Below are 20,515 nucleotides of genomic sequence, written 5' to 3'. Positions count from 1 at the left end.
TGTACCTCATTCCATCCCACCATACAGAAACCAAAACATAACAGCAATTCATTTGAACTTTCAAACTGGTGTAGGGCATTCAGTGCTCATGATATGGTCTCCTCTGCACGGGTAAAAACAAATCAGCACCACTTAGCAGAGCACTTAACTTAGGGGTGACCCAAGCTTCCAGTTGTTCATCACTTTAATTCACGATCCTTCTCCAACCTTTAAGTATATAGCACCCTTCATTGTTCCATCAATGCCAAATGTAGGCATGGAAAACGCCACCGGATCATCCATCTGAGCATGTGATAGCCTTCGAGACATAATTCAAATTTTTTAAAAAAGTAGATAAATGCTTTGCTTGCTTGTATCAGAACTAGCCATTTCTAATGAAAGGCTATCCATCTATAGTACTACTTCACTCACTGCACAGACACTGACTGATCTGTTGACCATTTCAAGCAGACTCCTTTTGGGTTCAGCTTGCAGTAACAGCCTGGCCTGTATTTCACAGCTTTAAGTTGTCCTTTTGATTGTTTTGCATTCTATTACTGTCCTCATTAATCTGTCAATGAGATAGTTCAGTTAACAGTAGAATCATCTCAGTAACCTGGGGCTCACCTTAGAGATAATCATTTTGCTCAAGTTATCCCTTGCCCAGCCTCTCTGCAACTTAAAGCAAACTCGTTTTATCTCCACTTTTCTAATTGTTTCATATCTCTCTCTGATTCATGCCATCAATATTAAGACTTGCTAGTGATGTCAATTTATAGGTCTTTAATGCTCTTTGTAAAATCTCCTTCACTATGAAATAGCTAAGATAGCTATTTCTTGAACAGTACATTAACCGAATACCGATCAACCAAAATTTTTTTTGTCATGAGTTACTGCAACTTTGTGACAAATTGCATTGAGGCATTCTCCGAATTTGAATTGAATACCGTGCTCTCTCCCTGCTCGCCCACCTGAGCCACACCCCGCTCGCCCATCCGAGCCATGCTCTCTCCCTGCTCGCCCACCTGAGCCACACCCCGCTCGCCCATCCGAGCCATGCTCTCTCCCTGCTCGCCCACCTGAGCAGTGCTCTATCCACACTCTCTCTCTCTGCCCACCTGCCCAATCTGTGCTGCTGCTCTCTCCCCGGTCGCCCGCCCGAGCCACACTCTCTCCCCGCTCACCCTGTCAAATACCCTTTCAGCAAGATTTGCTGAAATCCTGCCGGAGGGCAATCATTGTGCAATCTCCTACCTCAGGCTCCCGGGCAGAACTAGGGACCTTGGGCTCCTGGACAGGATTGGCAATGGCAGAGGAGAGTGCCAGGGATTGACCACAGCTGGTACGGATATTCTCCTGATGCTACTGGGCTGCTTTAGAGAAAATTCCCGAATATCCAGAAACTCCACTTAACCGGGATAAGTTCAGTCCCAAGCATTTTGGATAATCAGAAAACGTACTGTAAAAATAAGGTAAACTATATCATGTCAGGTCTCAAACTTCAGTATTTTTAGCCTTTGAATGAAAACAATATGTAAACAAGAAAATACTTTTTATAATAATATACATTCTCACTGACAAAAGGCAAAGGAGGAAAAACCCAACACCCAACCCCAACCAACCAATTTTCCCCTGCAACCGCTGCAATCGTGTCTGCCTGTCCCGCATCGGACTTGTCAGCCACAAACGAGCCTGCAGCTGACGTGGACTTTTTACCCCCTCCATAAATCTTCGTCCGCGAAGCCAAGCCAAAGAAAAAGACATTCTCTTGAAAAAAGTGCTCTTCCAAAATATGCAGGTACAATAGGGAAGAAGAAATAATGCTCATCATCTGTCACTTTCAAAATCTGTCGAGTGCTCTTTTGAGATAACTGCAGCATTCATTATTTTTACGAAGTGCAATGAAAGAATTCCCTCTTTTTTCAAAGGGCTATATACGTATAAACATGCCCCATGTGTTTTTAGCTGTTTGCTCAGAAAATGTATGGTCTTCATGCTATTTAAAACCAAGGGATTTCTTGCATCTACTAACAAGTAGTTTGACAAGTATTTTATAAGATCTTTATGTGGAAGAAAATTACTTTTGTTGAAAAAATATGAAAAGCTATCTTATTTCCCTTAAATTTCATTATCTGAAAATAATTATGTCAAAAATTTTCATCAATAAAAAAACTATTAAAAATAATGTTGGGTATTTTGCATGGGTATTAATGATGACCACGGACATTATGATTATTTTACAAAGAGCACTTTTTTAAGTGCACACACATTGCTTCCAAGATCTTTCATAGTCCTTGTTCACCAGACAAGTGAATAAAATAAATATTTTGTGGCTACTTGGGCATTTGTTCACGATTCAAAGAAAATTGCAAAACTGATACTGAAAGAGAGCAGTACAATTTATCAAGTTAAGAATTAATACACAGAATATTCCAGGCTCTATGTGAAATTATAAGAATATTGGGTGTTCCAACCTAGTCCTCAATAGATAAATTGAAAGGGCACTACTGCCTTCAATTCCCAAATGGGATTAGCTTTTAAAACAAGGTCATATATCACTCTGATTAAGGCAGACATTTAGATCAATACTAACACATCAGTAAATATTGACTGTACTTGCTTTGTAATGAATAGATTTTGGGCAGCTCTTTACCATAACTGACTTTTGTGTTATACATGTGTTAATAAACATCTTTTATAATTCCAGCAGACAGAAATATCCTTAAACCTGTGTTTTACAGTGTTTTACATACCTTCATAAATATATGATAATAAATACTGATTATGATAATATTATGTGCATGAGATGTTAAAGCTTCATTACTAGCTTTAATGTGTTAATAGTTTGGATACATGTGTAAAAGAAAGATGCCAGATAGTAACAAATCCAAGAAAAGTTTATTATGAATATGGCATTTGCAGGATGATAAAATCAAGTTACATAACCATGTATGACATGTTTCTTTGAATTGATGAAATAATCTACAAAAGTATAAAAGAATCCTGTTGTAAATGAAGTATGTACATTGCAGCATTATTTGTGATCAATGAAATGTTCGTTTAAATAACCTAGGCACTCAGAAGGTTAGCTTCAGTTAGCTTGAAGTTTGAACCACAAAAATAAATGTACCATAATTGTCTCTTTAAATTTACTTTTAATTGTTTTGATTTGTAGAGTTTGTAACACTGTTAACATTGATACTAACAGAACCCTCACCCCATTGTTTAGCTACTTGGCACCAATTCCTCATAAAATATTTTGTATACTTGTACAAGAAATAGTTAAAAACACAGACACAGCCTTCACAGGTGATGAAATTTTCATACTGTAATTTGAAACACTATGTGATTTGACAGCAGCTGTGATTATTGTTAGTTCAAATCACCAGAAACCATCCGACACCAACACAGACACATTTAAAAAAAACAGCTTTTTTTTTGCTGTTTTAGCTGTTGTTTGCAGTTAGAGCACAAGGGACTCTGGGAATGTTATAGCTGAGGCTCCATGGCGGCAATCTGTCACATACATATGAGCCTGGCTATTTAGTGCATTGTTTGGCAAGATGGAAGATGTCATACCCAGAATTCCTTCGTGAAAATGGTTCCATTAACCATGAGCTAGTTAAGAGTCTTTTATCTCTGAGAGAAGTCTGAAGAATACACAGCAAAGCAACAGCAGAAACAAAAGGTATACAGACAGTGGAAGCAGCACAAGGTGACACTACAGAGGAAGGCCATCACACAAAAACATCACCTCCCAAGAATCACGGGTTCACGAAGATTGCGGTAATGAAACTGACCATTACAGACTAGAGATAAAGCACAGTGAAGACAAAAGACAATATTGCCACATCAGCTGAGTATATAACAGCATATAGTAACACACATTAAATTTTGCAATGGAACTGACAGTCAAGGACACTTACACATTGTACACATTACTGATCTCACTCTCATTATTAGATGCCTTAATGAACAGCTGCCAAAGATGGAGTGAAAGAAGCATTTATACTGACAATAACAAATAGTGTCAAACACTAGAATGTGGTTTTTGGCAAAATGATGACAGAAAAATAGAATTATAAGTTTATGTGCAGTTTTGATTTGTGTACCGACTCCAAGCTTATAAACCCAATCTTGAATTTCTGTTACAGTACTACCTAAAGTACAATTACAACGTCCTCTATTCCAGTAAACAAAAGAATAAAGAAGCATAACATGTTAAATATTCTTCTTAAATTCTAAAACAATGTTATTTTTAAGTTGCAGATTAGTCTCAGTTATACTGAGAAAAAATATAGCTGAAAATAAATGGAAGTTTTTCGCCTCAACTCAATCTTATTGAGTTTCCTTAAAGCACTTTGAAAAAAGGCAGAGCGACTATAAAAACTGCATGAGGCTTTGTTTTTTTTAGTCTGGAGGTAAAATTTGCATGGCTGCACAAAATGCTACACAGATTCTGGTCGTAAGAAATGAGGAGACTGCAGCCGCAAGCTAGCAACTAACATTTGTCTAGTACAAAACAGCACTCTCCCATAAATTCCAGCCCATATGGTGCATATTTTATGAAGACAACATAGATTAATAATTGTAGCACCATGGTAGCAGAAGTGATGTCTACTTATGGTTCATTAACTACACATGGATTCCATCTTCCTACAGTTTTCAAGAGTTTAACATTCTAGTCACAGGCCAGAATCAAATTATGTAAGAACCCAAATTGCTTTATGTGCAAGTAAGAAAAATCTGAATCATAAAAAAGAATTAAACTCTGCATAAAATTTCAAAATACTATGCCCTATATTTAAAAAGAAAAAAAAGAATCCCTTTAAGTCTGACTTAGTCAAACAGGGTTATCTTTCTGTACTTACCTCCTTCAACCTTGATCATATCAAGATCATTATAGATTAAAATCTGTGATTCTTTCATTTTACAATCTCTTTACCATTACATTTGCATCTTATGGCAGAGACATGTACACATTAAAGGCATCTTCACAAAGATGCAAAGGAAAATACACCTTGGAAGGAACATTTACAATTAACTGGTAATTCAACTTTCTGAAGGCAAAAAAATAACTCTTTACATTACAGAATGATTAGTCATAGTTCGAGACATGAGAACTGTAGTACTGATAGCATGAGCTGACCTGCTCAAGTTCAAAGTGCTAGCACTAAAATTCAGCTGAAAGCATTGTCTATGCCTCAGAATTTAACACTGAACACAGTATACGGTCATTAATCCTCCTTACGTTCCAGCGTTTGTGTGGTGTGAATACCATTACTGTACACAGGAAACGGAAGTGTGGAAAAGAGTCCCTCTGCTGTTGTGAACACATTTCCGGCTGGCATTTGGGCCAGACTGGCCCCACTCACAGTGCTCCCGAATGGCCCTGACATATTGATTCGATGTACATGGTGATAAAGCATTTCCATTGGTGTTTTGGGTTCTAACCCAAAACTGGAACTATTAACATCCACAAAGTTGACAGCATGAGTGTTCGGCAGCAGGTTGCCTTGCATGGCAAAGGTCACCTCAGCTGGGGCATACCGAATGGTACCAGTGGTATACACCCTCTGAGGAGTAGTGCTGGTGGCAGCCAGGGTTCCTGTCACTCTATGAACTAGGGGAAGCACCACATTACCAGCTTGTAATCTCTGCAGTGTTTCCAGGTCACTGGTATACAGCACAGAACTGGTCGTACTGGCGCTGCTAATCTGCTTATCACGTGGGGAGGCTGATAGAGGAGGAGACAGAGGGTCTGTGGCAGGAGCTAAACTAGTACTGGATGAAGTGTTAAACTGAGTTTTACGACTGGCAGTGTTTTCTGTCCCTGGTGGGGTGAGAACAGAGTCTGGAATGGTGACATGTAAACTGGTGTTAGCTTGTGTAGAGGGGAATTGCTCAGAGCTTGGGGGCTTGGTCATACTATAAGGAGATTCATTCCTTGAAATCTCTCTGTTGGGAGGGTAATTCCAAATACTGCTATCATTATCAAAATTTATAGGTTCTGTTATTTCTGTTTTAATTTTAAGCACTGAGGCACTGTTTGGTGAAGACAGCAGTTGTGGCTGGTCAACTAAATTTGAGTCAAGTCCACTAGGGCTCGAAGCACTTGACAGCCTCCTACGTGTGACATTCCCTCCTTTTTGTTTTTTTCTCCTCTTCTTCCTCTTCTGGTGTTTGCTGGATGGCTGGATGTTCAACTCTCCGGCACTGTCCGAATCCTTGGCACTGTCTGACGTTACTGATTCACGGCTTGGCAAGCGCATCTCTGATTCACAGCCTGGATATCGTTCTACTTTGATCTGAATGGAACCAAAAGTGCCAAAACTGTCCTCAGCTACTTTCTGACTCTCATATTCGGAATTTTCAAAACTACCATCGCTATCCCTGCTGTCCTGGTTGCTGGAGCTGCTGTCATCATCTTTGCAGTTCATTTCATGGTCAGAGTGGCTCCCAGATTGTTTCTTCCGGTCTGATTCTGGATCATCACTGTTCTCAGACTGGTTTCCCTTCTCGTCTGACTTGGAATTCTCATTGTCCTCTGGAGGGGATGAGGAAGAAATTAATCAGTCCCTTGATGTTACAGACATTATTCATATACTTTTGTTAAAAAGAGTAGCTGAGCAATTCTTTCTGGGAAATAATACAGGAATTAGCAACTGCATAAATAAAATTCATGATTGTACACCATTTCATACTTTTTGTTGCGTGGGCATGTGAATTTTAAAGTTATATTGTTAGACAGTTACCTCAAATAAGATAGCCAAATTTACAGTTTGCAAATTCAAGGTATTCAATGTTGAAATGCAGAAGGGATCAGCATTTTTCAAAGAACCAGAGGCAAGTTGTTATTCTCAAAAGTATTTGTAAATTAAACCAGAAGAAAGGGTTTTTTTTAAAAATAAAAGTGCTGGGTGTAGATACAAATTCACCAAGAGAGAAGCAGCATTAGACATTCTAGAAAAGGTCCAGAAAGTAATCTTGGTGATGCTTGCCTCTAATGTGAGCCTCTATACCTTCCCCATTGCTCATTTCCAGTTTCCAATTATTTCTTCCCATTCGCTGTTTAGAAGTGGCAAGATTCAGCAGGCCTACACATGAAGCGCGCAACTATCTGGCAAAAGGGAAAAGGGGGCTAAGCTGCTTCAGGATTTGGCCATAAGAAAACATGGGTCATTGCCACAGTGCACTGCTGCTTGTCCATTCTCCAACTGTAATTGCTCTAGCATGATGTATTGCCTACTTGATTATAATCCAAAACAGTAATCATTTAGCAAAGCACAAAATATCAAATACAAAATGCTCTACAATCTTTAAAATGCTCATGTTGAATCAATCGATGACTGCAAAATTTACTGAAAATATTCATCCAAAATGAGAAACATTAAATTATACCTCTGCACCAGGTACTGCTGCTTCCATTAAAACCATTTTACATCATATTCTCCTTGCTGAAAGAAAACTGCTTGATTTTTATTTCAATAGCTCATTCTTTTTCTTTTATCCAGAAGTTTTGGCTGCATCGGGGCAAAAAGACTGATAGCCCCAATGCTTCCAAATATAATATCATTTTCACAGGTAGATAGATAAAAGACTGCATTTGGTAATACTTGCTCTCTTATTTAGCCTCCTTTTGCCTGTGAGATATCAACTTAAAGCTACAATAAGCCAAAATATAAATACTTACAGAACCAATAAAGAATACAGCAGAAACTTTACTAGTGAAAAAAAAATGTGGAACTCACAAGAAATATAAATAAACATATTGAAATATAAATTCTGGTAACCCCTTGCATTTTAACATGCCTGCAACATTTTTGACATGTGACCTCTGCTGACAATCTGTCTTCCTGTTATGGTAATGACAGCAATTGTGACAAGCTCACTATCTTGATATTAGTAACTCCATTTGGAGTATTCAGCATTTGCTATTATTTTTGGAAGATGGTCTCAGAAGTGAGTAATTGAAAAAAAGCTGGAAGAACAGCTTCTTGGTTATTTTTCCAGTATTGGTTGGATTGGGTGATACAACTTGCATTATCTGCTTGACTCTCATATGATCTTCATACTACAGCCATTAATGCCATTTTAATATTACACAAGTCATTCCAATGACAATAGTTTAAATAATTACACTCAGTACTTTCTGCTGCTCTGTGTCACTCCACACCATGTTCCAGAGAAATGCTATTTCGACAAATTGTCAGATGATAATAAACTTGAACTTATATTAGAAGATGGATTTGTCAATGGCACACAGGCAAGATGTTGCACAGCGATGCAATATTAGAAGGGTAATTTTAAGTCAGCTGCATACATACCCCTGGCTTGTGCAGTTAGTTTATAATTGTATTAGGGAATTTAATAATCTGGCTAGGATATTCCTCAACATCAGAAGACTTATACATATCATCCATGTTAACTAAATGCTGGTGGTCTGGGGAGCAGGCTGCTAGATGAGCTCATTGAGACCACAAACAAAATGATGTATCTGACAGCAAGTGCTGCAGGAAGGAATAACATGGATTTATGAAACTCTTAAATTGCACAATATTTAAATATCAAGGGCTTGATTTTCATCCAAGCATCCTAATGAAATCTCTGCAAGTCTGTGTTATGGTACCACCAATTATGTTGAGTTCCCAGGACCAAGCTCTTGGCGTGAAAAAGGGACATAAATATCACAATAAAAAGTGACAGTGGGCTGAATGTTGTTCGTTAATGCTGCCAGCTCCAAAGTGAATATATGGCATTTTCTTGGTATGTGCAAGCAAATTCAGGACTTTGCCATGTACCTATACAGCCCTAATCGGCTGGTGGACAAATCTATTAATGCACCCAGCCCAAGTCAGATTCCTGACACCAATTGTACAAATCCAATTATTTTAGTGGAGATTTTAAAGCACCAAGGAATAAAGAATTGGGTAAGTTATATATTTAAGATTAATAACATTACCAGTAAAGTTTTATTCTCTTGAAATGTTTAATTTAATTTTAAAAATTACTTCACGTTTAATTGTTTTGGAATGCTTCTGAATGTCAGGGATGATTCTCAGAAACATTTCAAACGCTTGACAGGTTTGATGGATGGTAAGGATGTTGGTGTGGTTATACCATTTATCACAGACTTTCTCTTCCAATCTGTGGCTGGGCCATTTTCTGGCTTTCTGGTCTAACCCAATCACTTTGCAAGGCCTCAACCATCGAGTCCAAGGGGCTCTCAAGCTGCATATTCAATCTCACAGGCATGAAGCTGGTATCGGCAGCAAGTAGAGGCAACAGGTACCAATTGGCAAACCCAGGCCACTAAGTTTATCTGCTTTTATTACTTGGAAGCCCACAAAGGTGGAGTCCAGGAGCTGGCATCCCAGTAATTTCACTACACAATTACATATACCCTGGGTCAAACTCAAAAACTGAGGAGAATTAAATTTACTTGTTTAAGGATAATCAAACTGGTTCGCAGACAACTGAAATAATAGTGAGCGCTGCCTGTAGGCAGCTGATGTCTTTACCAAAGATCTGCCATCCATGCAGCATCAACCTATTAATCCTTAATCTATTCCTGTCAATGTCATGACAGACATCCCAGACAGAGGATGCTGTAAAAGATGCTGTGCATCACCGGACACTCCAACGTTTGCTTCTGGTCAACAGAGCCCTGAGCAGTGCCCTTTGACTTGAATTCACATCTTTTGCATTATACAGTCATTAAATTGTTTTCAAATATTGGTCAGGTGTAAATAATGACAGTGCTAATAAAATGGAGGAAGAATACATGTCCAATAGATATTCACTGAAACATTCAGCAGAATTGGTTGAAGATGGATTTGATATTTACCACCAATACCGGAATTTTCCTTAGAATCAGATTCAGAGTCAGACGTCTCAGACGATTCCGAGGTTTTCTCAGGAAGATTAGGAAGCTGTGCAATGTCCATCGGGATGTCCTTATACTCAAAGTCACTAGGGAAATAACACTTACATTAGACTCTGCGTGTTTACACCTATTCAAAAATGCCCACTCGGGCTCTGAATGTTTATCATTCTCGAACATTAGAGTAGGACTCTTAAAACTCATTCTCCGTGACCTTAAAAATTCTCCTCTGGACAAAATGATTTCTCTGGACAATCTCAAAGTTAACATCATCAGTTTTTTACAATCAAGAATGTCAAAATTACACCAGAATGCTGCATACTGGAGTCTAATTCATGGGAAATAGCTGACGGGACCGGGATTCGTGAGGGTGCTAATGTTGAGCTGGCTTCCCGAAAGGCTTCAGTCATTGACAGCTTCCCAATCACATTGAGGATTCAGAACGAGGAGCCAAGGAGGGAGACAGTTGCCTCGAGCTTGGATTCATTGCAGAAATAGACAGTCGTGTGGCAACAGAGACTATGGGAGGGCTAGAGGCGGGTGGAATTGAAGGAGGAGGTGGGAACCACAGGCACATGATTTCTCTGAAGGGAACTCTCTTCTTTTTCTCTGGACTAGTAGCTCCTCTTTGAATGCTTTATATGCAAATAAAAGTAAACAAATTTTGTGAATATATGTACTTTAATTTGTTTTCAAATATTTGTCCTCTATAAAGGAACCTTGAATTTTTAAAAGCACAATTTCATTCATGTCACAAAATAGTGAAAGGTCATCGATCTGAAGCATTAACAGCTTCTGTCTCCATAGATGCCACTTGACCTGCTCAGCATTTTCATAATTTCCTGTTTTAAAGCCAGATTTCTAATAACTACTGTTTTTATGCTTTTTGTAATTTCATTCAGACATTCATTTTGTCACAATCTTCTCATTATTTGCTAGAAATAATTTCAAATTGTAACTGCTGTAGTTCATGGTAAAGTCAAAATGACTTGCCTTTTGAGCTACATTTTCCAGAAGCAATTTATATTCACTGTTTACATGGCAAACAAATAAGTGCTTGGTATTAACTTTGATCCAAGCCAAGTCAGGTTGGCACTAACTAGAATTTAAAAGCAAAACAATGCAAATGTTGGAAATCTGAAATAAAAGCATAACATGCTGGGAATGCACAACAAAGAGCACTTGAGGGGAGAAAAATAGAATTCATACTTCAGAACATTATTTGGAAAGATGTGGAGGAATGGTGAGCATAGGTTCATCAAAGCACCATTTGGTAGACTTAAGTAAATTGGTCAAGGAGTATCTGCAGAGATAACAGATACAAAATGATGGCTGGGGTCATTGAAAACTAATGATCATAACTAATGATCATAACAGTATTGAACTGCACACCTGCAGCTACTTCATCCATGACTAGCTTCCCAGCATGTCAGGTGCCATAATAATTACCCTGTTTAGCTTCAATGTAGCCAATAAATATGGCTGGACTGAAGCGCTGGCAAATGATATTCCCACTGCAAAAGTGCCAGCCAATAAAACATGTTGAAAAGAGTAGAATCTAAATATATTTGCCTGATATTCGACAACATTACCATTCTGAGTCCCCACCAGAGACTGGTATTCTGCCGTAAATGGATCACACTGATTCCTCAAATCACTTGTATCATTGACAAGGTATAAGCCAAGATTTCCTTTAATGGATGTAGTTGCAGAAAAAGTTAAGTAACTTAATATCATAAGGCCAAAGTCATCAAGCAAAATATCATACTGTCATGTGTGCCATCCATGAAATGCACTGTGTCAAATCATGAATTTTGTTTACAATCTTCCATGATGTCCAATTTCTACCAACTAGAAATTCAAAAACAAGTTCCCTCAAAATCACATACCACCTGCCTTGTGAAAGAAGCAGTGGAAATATTGGTAATGATCTTCAAGGATCAATAGATTCTGACATGGTCCTGGAGGACAGGAAAATTACAAATTTCACCTCTCTTTTCAAGAAGGGAAGAGGCAGCAGAAAGGAAATTATAGACGAGCTAATCGGAAGCCAGTGGTTGGAGAGATATTGGAGTGGATTATCAAGGATGAGGTTATGGTAATGATTGCTGAGGGAGGGATTCTACTAAGCCAATAGAGATTAATAGAGACAGTAACATTCTGCACTCTATTAATAGTCTCAGGGAGACTATTATACCTGGATAATTTTGCCATATGTATTATGTTAAATAGTCTGCCCAGACTATTTAATGAATTTCTTCCTTTAACAAATCCATATGTATTAATTTTGGCAGATACTGTCCCAATCTATTGGCTAGCGCCTTTGCCAATATCTTATAGTCAGCATTAAAAAGTAATATTTTAATGGGTCTCTATTTTTCTTTAGTAATTATAGCATTTGAAAAAGATTCTGGAAGACTCTGGGTCTCCACCGCCCGGTCCAGCACATCCATCATAAGAAGCATCAACAAATCTTTAAATTGTCTCTGGAACTCGGGCAGGAACCCATCCTCCCCCGGGGAATTGTTAGCTTGTAAAGTGCCCAAAGCCTTCTCAATTTCTTCTCTTGTGAAAGGGGCATCTAAATTGGTCTGTTATCTATCCTTTAATTTTAGAAGTTCAATATTCGCTAAAAGAAATCATCCATCTTATTTTTGTCTCCTAGTAATTCTGATTGTATAGTATTGTCTAAAATACTATTTATTTCATTTTGATTATATGTTAAAATATCAGCCTCTGTTTTGATTGCATTTATCAGCCTTGATAACTCCTCTGCCTTTACTTGCCAAGACAAGACTTTGTGTGGCCATTCTTCTAATTCATAGTATTTTTGTTTAGTTTTTAAATTTAGTTTTTTTTTCCATTCTATGCATTTGAAATGTATATCTTAGTTTTTTTGTTCTCCAATAGCCTATACTTTTCTTGCAACCCTGTTTTTTTTCCAGTTTTGGTATATCTTTCTACAAACCATCCAATTCTATAGTTTATTCTCTTTTGAGTTTTTTGTATAAGAAATAATTTGTCCACTTAAGTAAACTTTAAGCGAATCCCATATTAAAAAGCTATTTTCGGTGGAAGGGAGATTAAATTTACTAAACAGTTCTATCCATTTCTTAATGAACTCACAAAAATCTTTCCTTCTTAACAATGTGGCATTGAGATGCCATCTATACATATTTTCTTGTTTTCCATTATCACAATAGTTAAAATTAATAGTGAGTGATCTGATAGAAGACTTGCCGAATATTCCATTTTTTAATCACTCTACTTTTTAACTGGCAGACATTAAAAGCAAATCAATCCTTGTATGTGAATTATGTACCCTTGAGAAGAGTGAATAATCTCTTACTACAGGGTTAAGTTGCCTCCATATATCAATTAAATTTAAATCCTTCATAAATGATAGTGCTTTTGCCCTTGTTACCTTGTTCTTGCTGAATTATCCAATAATGGGTCCAAACAGAAATTAAAATCTTCCCCAACTAATATATTTTGTCTTCCCACTGCTGCTTTTAAAAAGATATCCTTCATAAAGGCTTCATCATTATAATTTGGTGCATAAATATCCATGATTTTGCATGAATTTTACAATATGCCATTACAAATCTTCTGGTTTTGTCTTCTATTATTACTGGCATATTCTTATTAAGATCACTACTCCAAATGAAGACGATAATACTTGTTCCTCTTTTTAATTTAGCATGTTCAGGTTTAGTAAGCTGTGTTTCTTGTAGAAAAACTATATCAGCCTTTAATTTTTTTAAGTATGCAAAGACCCACTTCCTTTCACCTGGCTGTTTAGCCCATTAACATTAAGACTAATAAACTTTAACATTCTATCCATACCAATTTTTAAACAAATATTATTTGCTTTTTTAAATAATAGTGATCTTTTCACTTTAAGAAACACATACAATATCCATGGCCTGATGGTGACTGTCACATTTGTGGCCCGAAATGTGAAGTTAATAAAACATTAAACACAAGTTTATCAGGTAAACTTCTGAGTGTCTTTATTCTCCCATTTCCTTTGTTCTCCTGCTTGTGTTCTTATCTCTCTCTCATACCACGTGACTTCCGGTACATCTCATACATATTCATTATCATGACATCCCTCCTTTAATCAGAAATAAACTTTACCTTCACTTACCAATATCCCTCGGAAACATACAAACATCATAACTAATGGTAATACTATAACTCAACTACATAAAATTTACTTCCTACAGCATTCATACATACACTTTATGATATAAGATTAAAATACTGTCCCAAAGTTCTTATCAAAACTATGGCACAAAGTCTTTGTATCGTTTGGGCACTTTCCGGTTTCGTTTCGGCCTGCCTGCGATATTGTCGTCGCTTCTCGGTTGTTCACTCTCGGCGTCGGAAATACTGCTCACCACGGCTTCGGGTGCTTCTGGCGCTCTAGTCACTTCATCAGGAGTGCTGGTAACTGCCTCTGGAACATCATCAGGTCTCTCAGTTTCAGCATCTCGTATTGGCCTTTCAACCTCTTCGCTCGATTTATCTCTGGACTGGTACCTTTTTACACTTGATACATTTCTCTTATACAGGACTCCAGTCGGAGACTTGACTGTCACCATACTGCCACTTCTGGATACGACAGTATAGGGTTGATGGTAATAAGGTGTGTCTAGCTTACCACCAGTTTCATGCCTCACTAGAACATTATCTCCTGGCATGATGTCTGAGTACTTGGCTCCACGTTTCGAATCTGTGTACAGCTTTGCTGCACCTTTCTTTTCAGCATCGTGGTCCCTCATCTCCTGGTCGTCTCGGATTTCCTTTATTTCTGGCATTTTTGTGCGGATTTTTCTCCCAAAAAATGCTTCTGCAGGACTTTTTCCAGTGGTTGCATGAGGTGTTGCTCGATAGACAGCCACATAAGATAGCAATGCTTCTCGCCAATTTTGTCCTTCTGCGTGTGCAATCCTCAATCGTTTTTCAATGGACTGATTTTGTCTCTCTACTTCTCCGTTGGCTTGCGGCCATTTCGGAGTTACTTTATGATGGTGGATACCTGTGGTCCTCATGTATTCCGCAAATGTCTCTGAAATGAATTGTGGACCATTGTCAGAGTATAATGTAACAGGTAATCCATATCTTGCGAATATCTCTGCTATCGCTTGTATTGTTTTTTTCAGTGGTTGTGGACTTCAACACCACGTACTCATAGTATCTGCTGTAGTAATCTATCACTACCATAATTGATTCACCCGTCGGTAAAGGTCCAAGAAAATCAACAGCTACGTCGATCCATGGTCCTGTCGGAAGTTGCGTACTCCGGATCGGTTCTGGCGGATTACTCCTACTTGTGATTTGACATCCGTGACAAGTTTTAACAAATCTCTCTGCGTCTTTATCACAACTTGGCCACCATACCTTGGTTCTGAGGTTTTGCTTGGTACCAACAATGCCTAGGTGTCCTTCATCCGCTAAGGATACGATCTTCGGTCTCAATCTTTGCGGTATCACCAATCTGCAACCACTCAATACACACTGTCCGATGCAACACAGTTGGTCTCTAATGGGAATGTAAGCCTTGTGAGTACACTTGTCCCATTGTCCACTCTGTATGCATTCTCTTACTTCCTTGAGTTCTGGATCACGTTCGGATTCTCTCTCGACCTCCTTCGTAGTCACAGCTTTCGGTGTCGCCTGAATAGCTACGAAGCGTACAAAGCTCTCTGTTTCTGTTCCCAATTCTGACTTGGAATGTGGACCACCATCCTTCACCAATCTGGACAGCGGATCAGCAATGTTTGCTTTCCCTGCAATGTGGATTACTTTATATTTGTAGGGTTGTAGTCTGAGTACCCATCTCTCTATTCTGGCACATGGTTTGGATCTAGGTGCATAGATCACCTCTAATGGCTTATGATCTGTGATGAGTTCAAATTCAATGCTGTATAAATATGCATGGAACCTCTCACAGGCCCATACAAGTCCGAGTGCTTCTTTCTCTGTCTGAGAGTATCTTCTTTCCACATCTGATAACGATCTGCTGGCATAGGCAATGATTCGTGGTCTTCCATCATGCATCTGGACCAACACGGCTCCTAAACCAACCGGGCTGGCATTCGCTATGACTTTGGTTGATGCCGCCGGATCGTAATATCCAAGAGTTTTTGCATCTGTCAGGCTTTGCTTCAGCGCTGTGAACGCTTTCTTCTGCTCAGATCCAAAATGAAATGGTACACCTTTCCTGGTTAGTTTCCTTAGTGGTTCTGCCACTGTAGCGAAATTAGGAATGAACTTTGCACAAAAATTGACCAATCCTAGGAAACTCCTCACCTCTGTTGCATTCTGAGGTGCACGTGCCTCTGCAATAGCTTTCACCTTGGCCTCTGCAGGGTTTAGTCCTTTCCGTGTAAGTCTGTGTCCCATGAAGTCCATTTCTGACACATCGAACAGGCACTTGTTTCCATTCACGGTAAGGCCTGCTTCCTGTAGTCTAGATAGTACACGCCTCAACCGTTTGTCATGCTCTTCTTTTGTTGGTGCATGGACTATGATGTCGTCAGAAATGTTGGCAACTCCAGGAATGCCTTGAATCACTCGATGGATGTCATACTGGTAGATCTCCGAAGCTGCATTAATTCCAAATGATAGTCTCTTGTAACGATACAATCCACAGTGAGTCACAAATGTAGTTACATCTCGGGAACCTGGATCCAGCTCTAATTGATGATAGCCCCATTTCAGATCAATTTTTGAGAATACTTTGCTGGTAGTTAGTTCTTGAAGTATTTCCTCCACCGTTGGTATAGGGTGTCGTTCTCTAATTATAGTTTCATTGGCCATTCTCATGTCAACACATAGTCTTATGTCACCCTTTAGTTTGGGCACAATCACTACTGGACTGACCCATTGTGTCGAATGTTCCACCAGTTCTATAATGTCTTGTTCGATCAATTCTTTAATTTTGGCTTCGACTTTCCCACGAAGTTCAAACGGAGTTCGGCGCATTGGTTGTGCCTTAGGTTTGACCGTTTCATCTACCGCTAGCTTCAATTGTCGACCTTTCAGCTTTCCTACTCCTTGGAAGACTGCGGGGAATTCTTGCTTCATATCCTCGTATGACTGAATTGAATTGACATAAGCTCCAATATGAAGTATTGCCAGGTCTTGCGCTGTGCTTCTACTCAGCACTGGTTCTCCCCTCTCTTCTATGACCATAAACTCTGCTTCGGTGTACTTACCTCCAGCTTCAACAGTTGCAGTAAAACATCCAATGGTCTGCAATGGCTTGGTTGCTGTGTATGGATACAGTTTTTTGGAACACTTCTTTGAGGTACAGATGATCTTTTTCCTTTTCAACTTCTCCCATAAATGTCGATCAATCACATTACTGTCACTGCCTGAGTCTACAATGACCTGCACTGTCACTCCACCAATGATCACTGGGACTTTCTCATGATGTACTTCATTCAACGTAAATTGGTAACAACTCTGTTCCTCCTGGGTATCATCATTGTCACCGTCTATCTGGCGAATGGTATCTTTCTTTCCAGGATACTTTCCTTACCCCCAGGCTTTGCCTTTGGAAGTTGTACTCTTCCTCTTCTGGACTGCATTGGACTTGCTTTTGCACTTCTTTGCAAAGCGGTCCTTACCTCCACACTTTCTGCAAACTTTGCCTTTGGCCGGGCAATATGGGTCTTTTCCAAAGTGACCTCGGTTTCCACATCTATAACACTCCATGTCCTGTGTCGACGTATATCTTGGCTGATTATGGCGATGTGAGAGCCTCTTAATTTGCTGGCTTGAGTTGTCTTTCAGGATCATGGTATGAAATTGCCCTTCAACAGCCTCTAATGCAGCAACAATGGTTAAAGCATCGGTGAGTTCCAACTCACTCCCTCTTTCCAGAAGACGAATTCTGAGTTTATCTGATCTGCAGTGCTTTACGACTTGATCCAATAATTGGTTGTCCAAATCAGCTGGCATGTAATTGCATCCAACAGCTAGCTAGTGTAGTCTCGTCACATACTGAGCAATTGTCTGGCCATCTTCTTGTCTTGTTCTCCAAAACAAATGGCGTTGAAATGTAGCATTCGGTGTCACTACATAGTGTGCATTTAATGCATCTACCGCTTTCCGGTACTCATCCTTTCTTCCAGTACTCAAAAGTGTCTTAAATGTTTCCCGAACTGAGGGTCCTGCAGTGAAAAGAAGTAACGCCCTTCTCTGCGCTTTTTGTTCAACTGTACCGGTATCTAGAAATAGGCCACGACTGTCGGCGTAGGATTCAAATTCTTCCAGCCATGCCTTCCACTTCACACTTACAGTGCTTGCATCACCCGTTGGGTCAAAATGAGCAATTCCACTATGTGTTAGAAAGTCACTGTCTGCACCAGCCATGAGGAAATATTCCAGCCCCAAAAGTACTGAGACAAGAGAAAATTCTTATCACCTTGAAGTTGTCTGTAATCCTCTGTAATCTTGTTTAGTCTTTAATTTTCTTCAAGCTTCTTTCATCCTCGTCGCCAATGTCACATTTGAGACCCGAAATGTGAAGTTAATAAAACATTAAACACAAGTTTATCAGGTAAACTTCTGAGTGTCTTTATTCTCCCGTTTCCTTTGTTCTCCTGCTTGTGTTCTTATCTCTCTCTCATATCACGTGACTTCCGGTACATCTCATACATATTCATTATCATGACAGTGACTTTAACAGAAAATCCTGAAAGCCTGTGAAATCTTACGAGGAAAAAGAACTCCTCCCTTTAGCGCCATCTTGTAAAAATGCTCCTCTCCAGGCACCATTATTCCCTTTAGGCCAGAGTTTCAACCCTACTACATTTTGATAATATTTCCTTTTTAACAGTAAATACAAGATAGTTTGAAAATACAACTTTTACTTATCCCATTATAAACATTTTTCTCAGTCTTCTTATTTGGTAACCTTTAATCTTTTCATAATATTTGTAAAAAATCTTCCACCTTGTTCTTAGTCTTGAAAAATCACTGATTACCTTCCACTACTTTGACCTTCAGAGTCACGGAGTACATCATCGAGAATTTCAAATTTTTAGAACACAGTTGTCTTTTTACATCGTCAAAATCCTCTCTTTGTTTAATCAAAGTACGACTAAAATCTTGAAAGAATAGCACTTGTTCCATGGTTAATCTCAGGTTGTCCATTGTTTTGTTTAGAGTATTCATATGCTGCTCCCAGAATCATCTCCCATTCCTGGTAACTCAAATGTCTTACCAGGTCTTGTAGTGGTCATTGATTGCTGGCTCTTCTGGATCCAAGGGTCTGGTGACCCCTTTCTATCTGTAATTTTTCTTTGAATTTATTTTCTCCCAGCACTTGTAGGATCCATGTTTCAAAGAAGTTCACTGGGTCTCTCCCTTTGATCCCCTCTTTCAACTTAATAATTTGGACATTGTTACATCTTGTGAAATTCTCCATATGGTCGACCTTGTCCAGCATACCTTGATTGTCTGAATCCCATTTCTATGCATCTTCTTCCATAGCTTTTAATTTTACTGTGTTTTTGCAAAATCATTTTCCATTTGGGTCATTCATTTGCATTAATTCTTCAACAATATCTTTAAATTCATTATTCCACTTTGACCTGTTTCTTGTTGCAGTTTCGAAGCCTGTAAATCTGTTACACAAATTTTCCATTTTCTCCAGGATAATACTTAGGTCTTGTCTCGACTCCCCTGCTCTTCTAGGATCCACTGGTCCCAAGGCCGTTCTTGTGCCAATCCTTTTTGGGCTTTTGTTCAATGTTCCTGGCTGAGTAAAAACGTGTTTTTTTTTGTTGCTTTGGTCTCATGGTACTGCTTTATCTTTTTTGGTGAAAAGATTCTTGGTTTTGAGATTTTAACTGTCTTCTTGATACTCTTGAAGGAGAGCTCAACAAAAAACGCTTGTCCAAGTCCTTCGCATGGCTACGGCCCCCTGGTTTTGCTAACATTGAGTGCAAGGTTGTGGTTGTGATATCACTCAACTAGCTAATCTATCTCCCTCCTGTATGCTTCCTCATTGCCGACTGTGATTCTGCAGACAACCGTGGTGTCATCGGCAAATTTGGAGATAGCATTTTATTGGGCCTAGCCACACAGTCATAGGTGTAGAGTTGGAAGAGCAGTAGATTAAGCACACATCCTTGAGGTGCACCTCTGTTGACCGTCAGTGAGAAGCAGTGGTGCAGTGCTAAATTTTTAGGAGGAGGGGCTCACCAAAAACAGCAACAAGGAGGTGCAGTACCTGCCCCATGAGATGCCTGGAGCAGCCTGCTGAGGTGAAGAAACTGCCTCCTGTGAGCTCCTGCAGCACTGCACCCCTGATCAGGAGGAGATGTTGTTTCCAATTCGTACTGACTATGGTCTTCAGATGAGAAAGTCAAGGATCCAGTTGCAGAGGGGGGTGGAGAGGCCCAGGGATTGGAGTTTGTTGATCAGCACTGAGGAAATAATGGTATTGAAGGCTAAACTGACATTTATGTATGAGTTGATGTTGTCTAGGTGTTCCAGAGCTGAGTTGAGAGCCAATGATATTGTGTCTGTGGTGGAGCGATTGTGGCGGTAGGTGAATTGCAGTGGCCATGATCAACCTCTCAAAGCATTAATCACAGTAGATATGAGTGCTACTGGATAATAGTTGTGGAG

General features: G+C 39.2%; 1 protein-coding gene across 10 annotated transcripts in view; it reads right to left on the bottom strand.

The window, feature by feature from the left end:
- Window positions 1–2,895: 2,895 nt before the first annotated feature.
- Window positions 2,896–20,515, bottom strand: part of LOC138753571 (neuronal PAS domain-containing protein 3) — a 1,142,342-nt gene continuing 1,124,722 nt past the window's right edge. For all 10 annotated transcript variants that reach the window (XM_069916739.1, XM_069916738.1, XM_069916740.1 and 7 more), the window contains 2 exons: window positions 9,827–9,951; window positions 2,896–6,526 (listed from right to left, as the gene is read on the bottom strand). In XM_069916739.1, coding sequence (XP_069772840.1) covers window positions 5,217–6,526; window positions 9,827–9,951 — 1,435 coding nt within the window. In that variant the 3' untranslated portion in view covers window positions 2,896–5,216. The remainder of the gene's footprint in view (window positions 6,527–9,826; window positions 9,952–20,515) is intronic.

This window comes from Narcine bancroftii, chromosome 2 (assembly GCF_036971445.1).
Source record: "Narcine bancroftii isolate sNarBan1 chromosome 2, sNarBan1.hap1, whole genome shotgun sequence".
In the NCBI taxonomy this organism is placed as follows: domain Eukaryota; kingdom Metazoa; phylum Chordata; class Chondrichthyes; order Torpediniformes; family Narcinidae; genus Narcine; species Narcine bancroftii.
The sequence above is the reverse complement of the archived record's forward strand: the minus strand, read 5'-3'. Positions and strand labels throughout refer to the sequence as shown.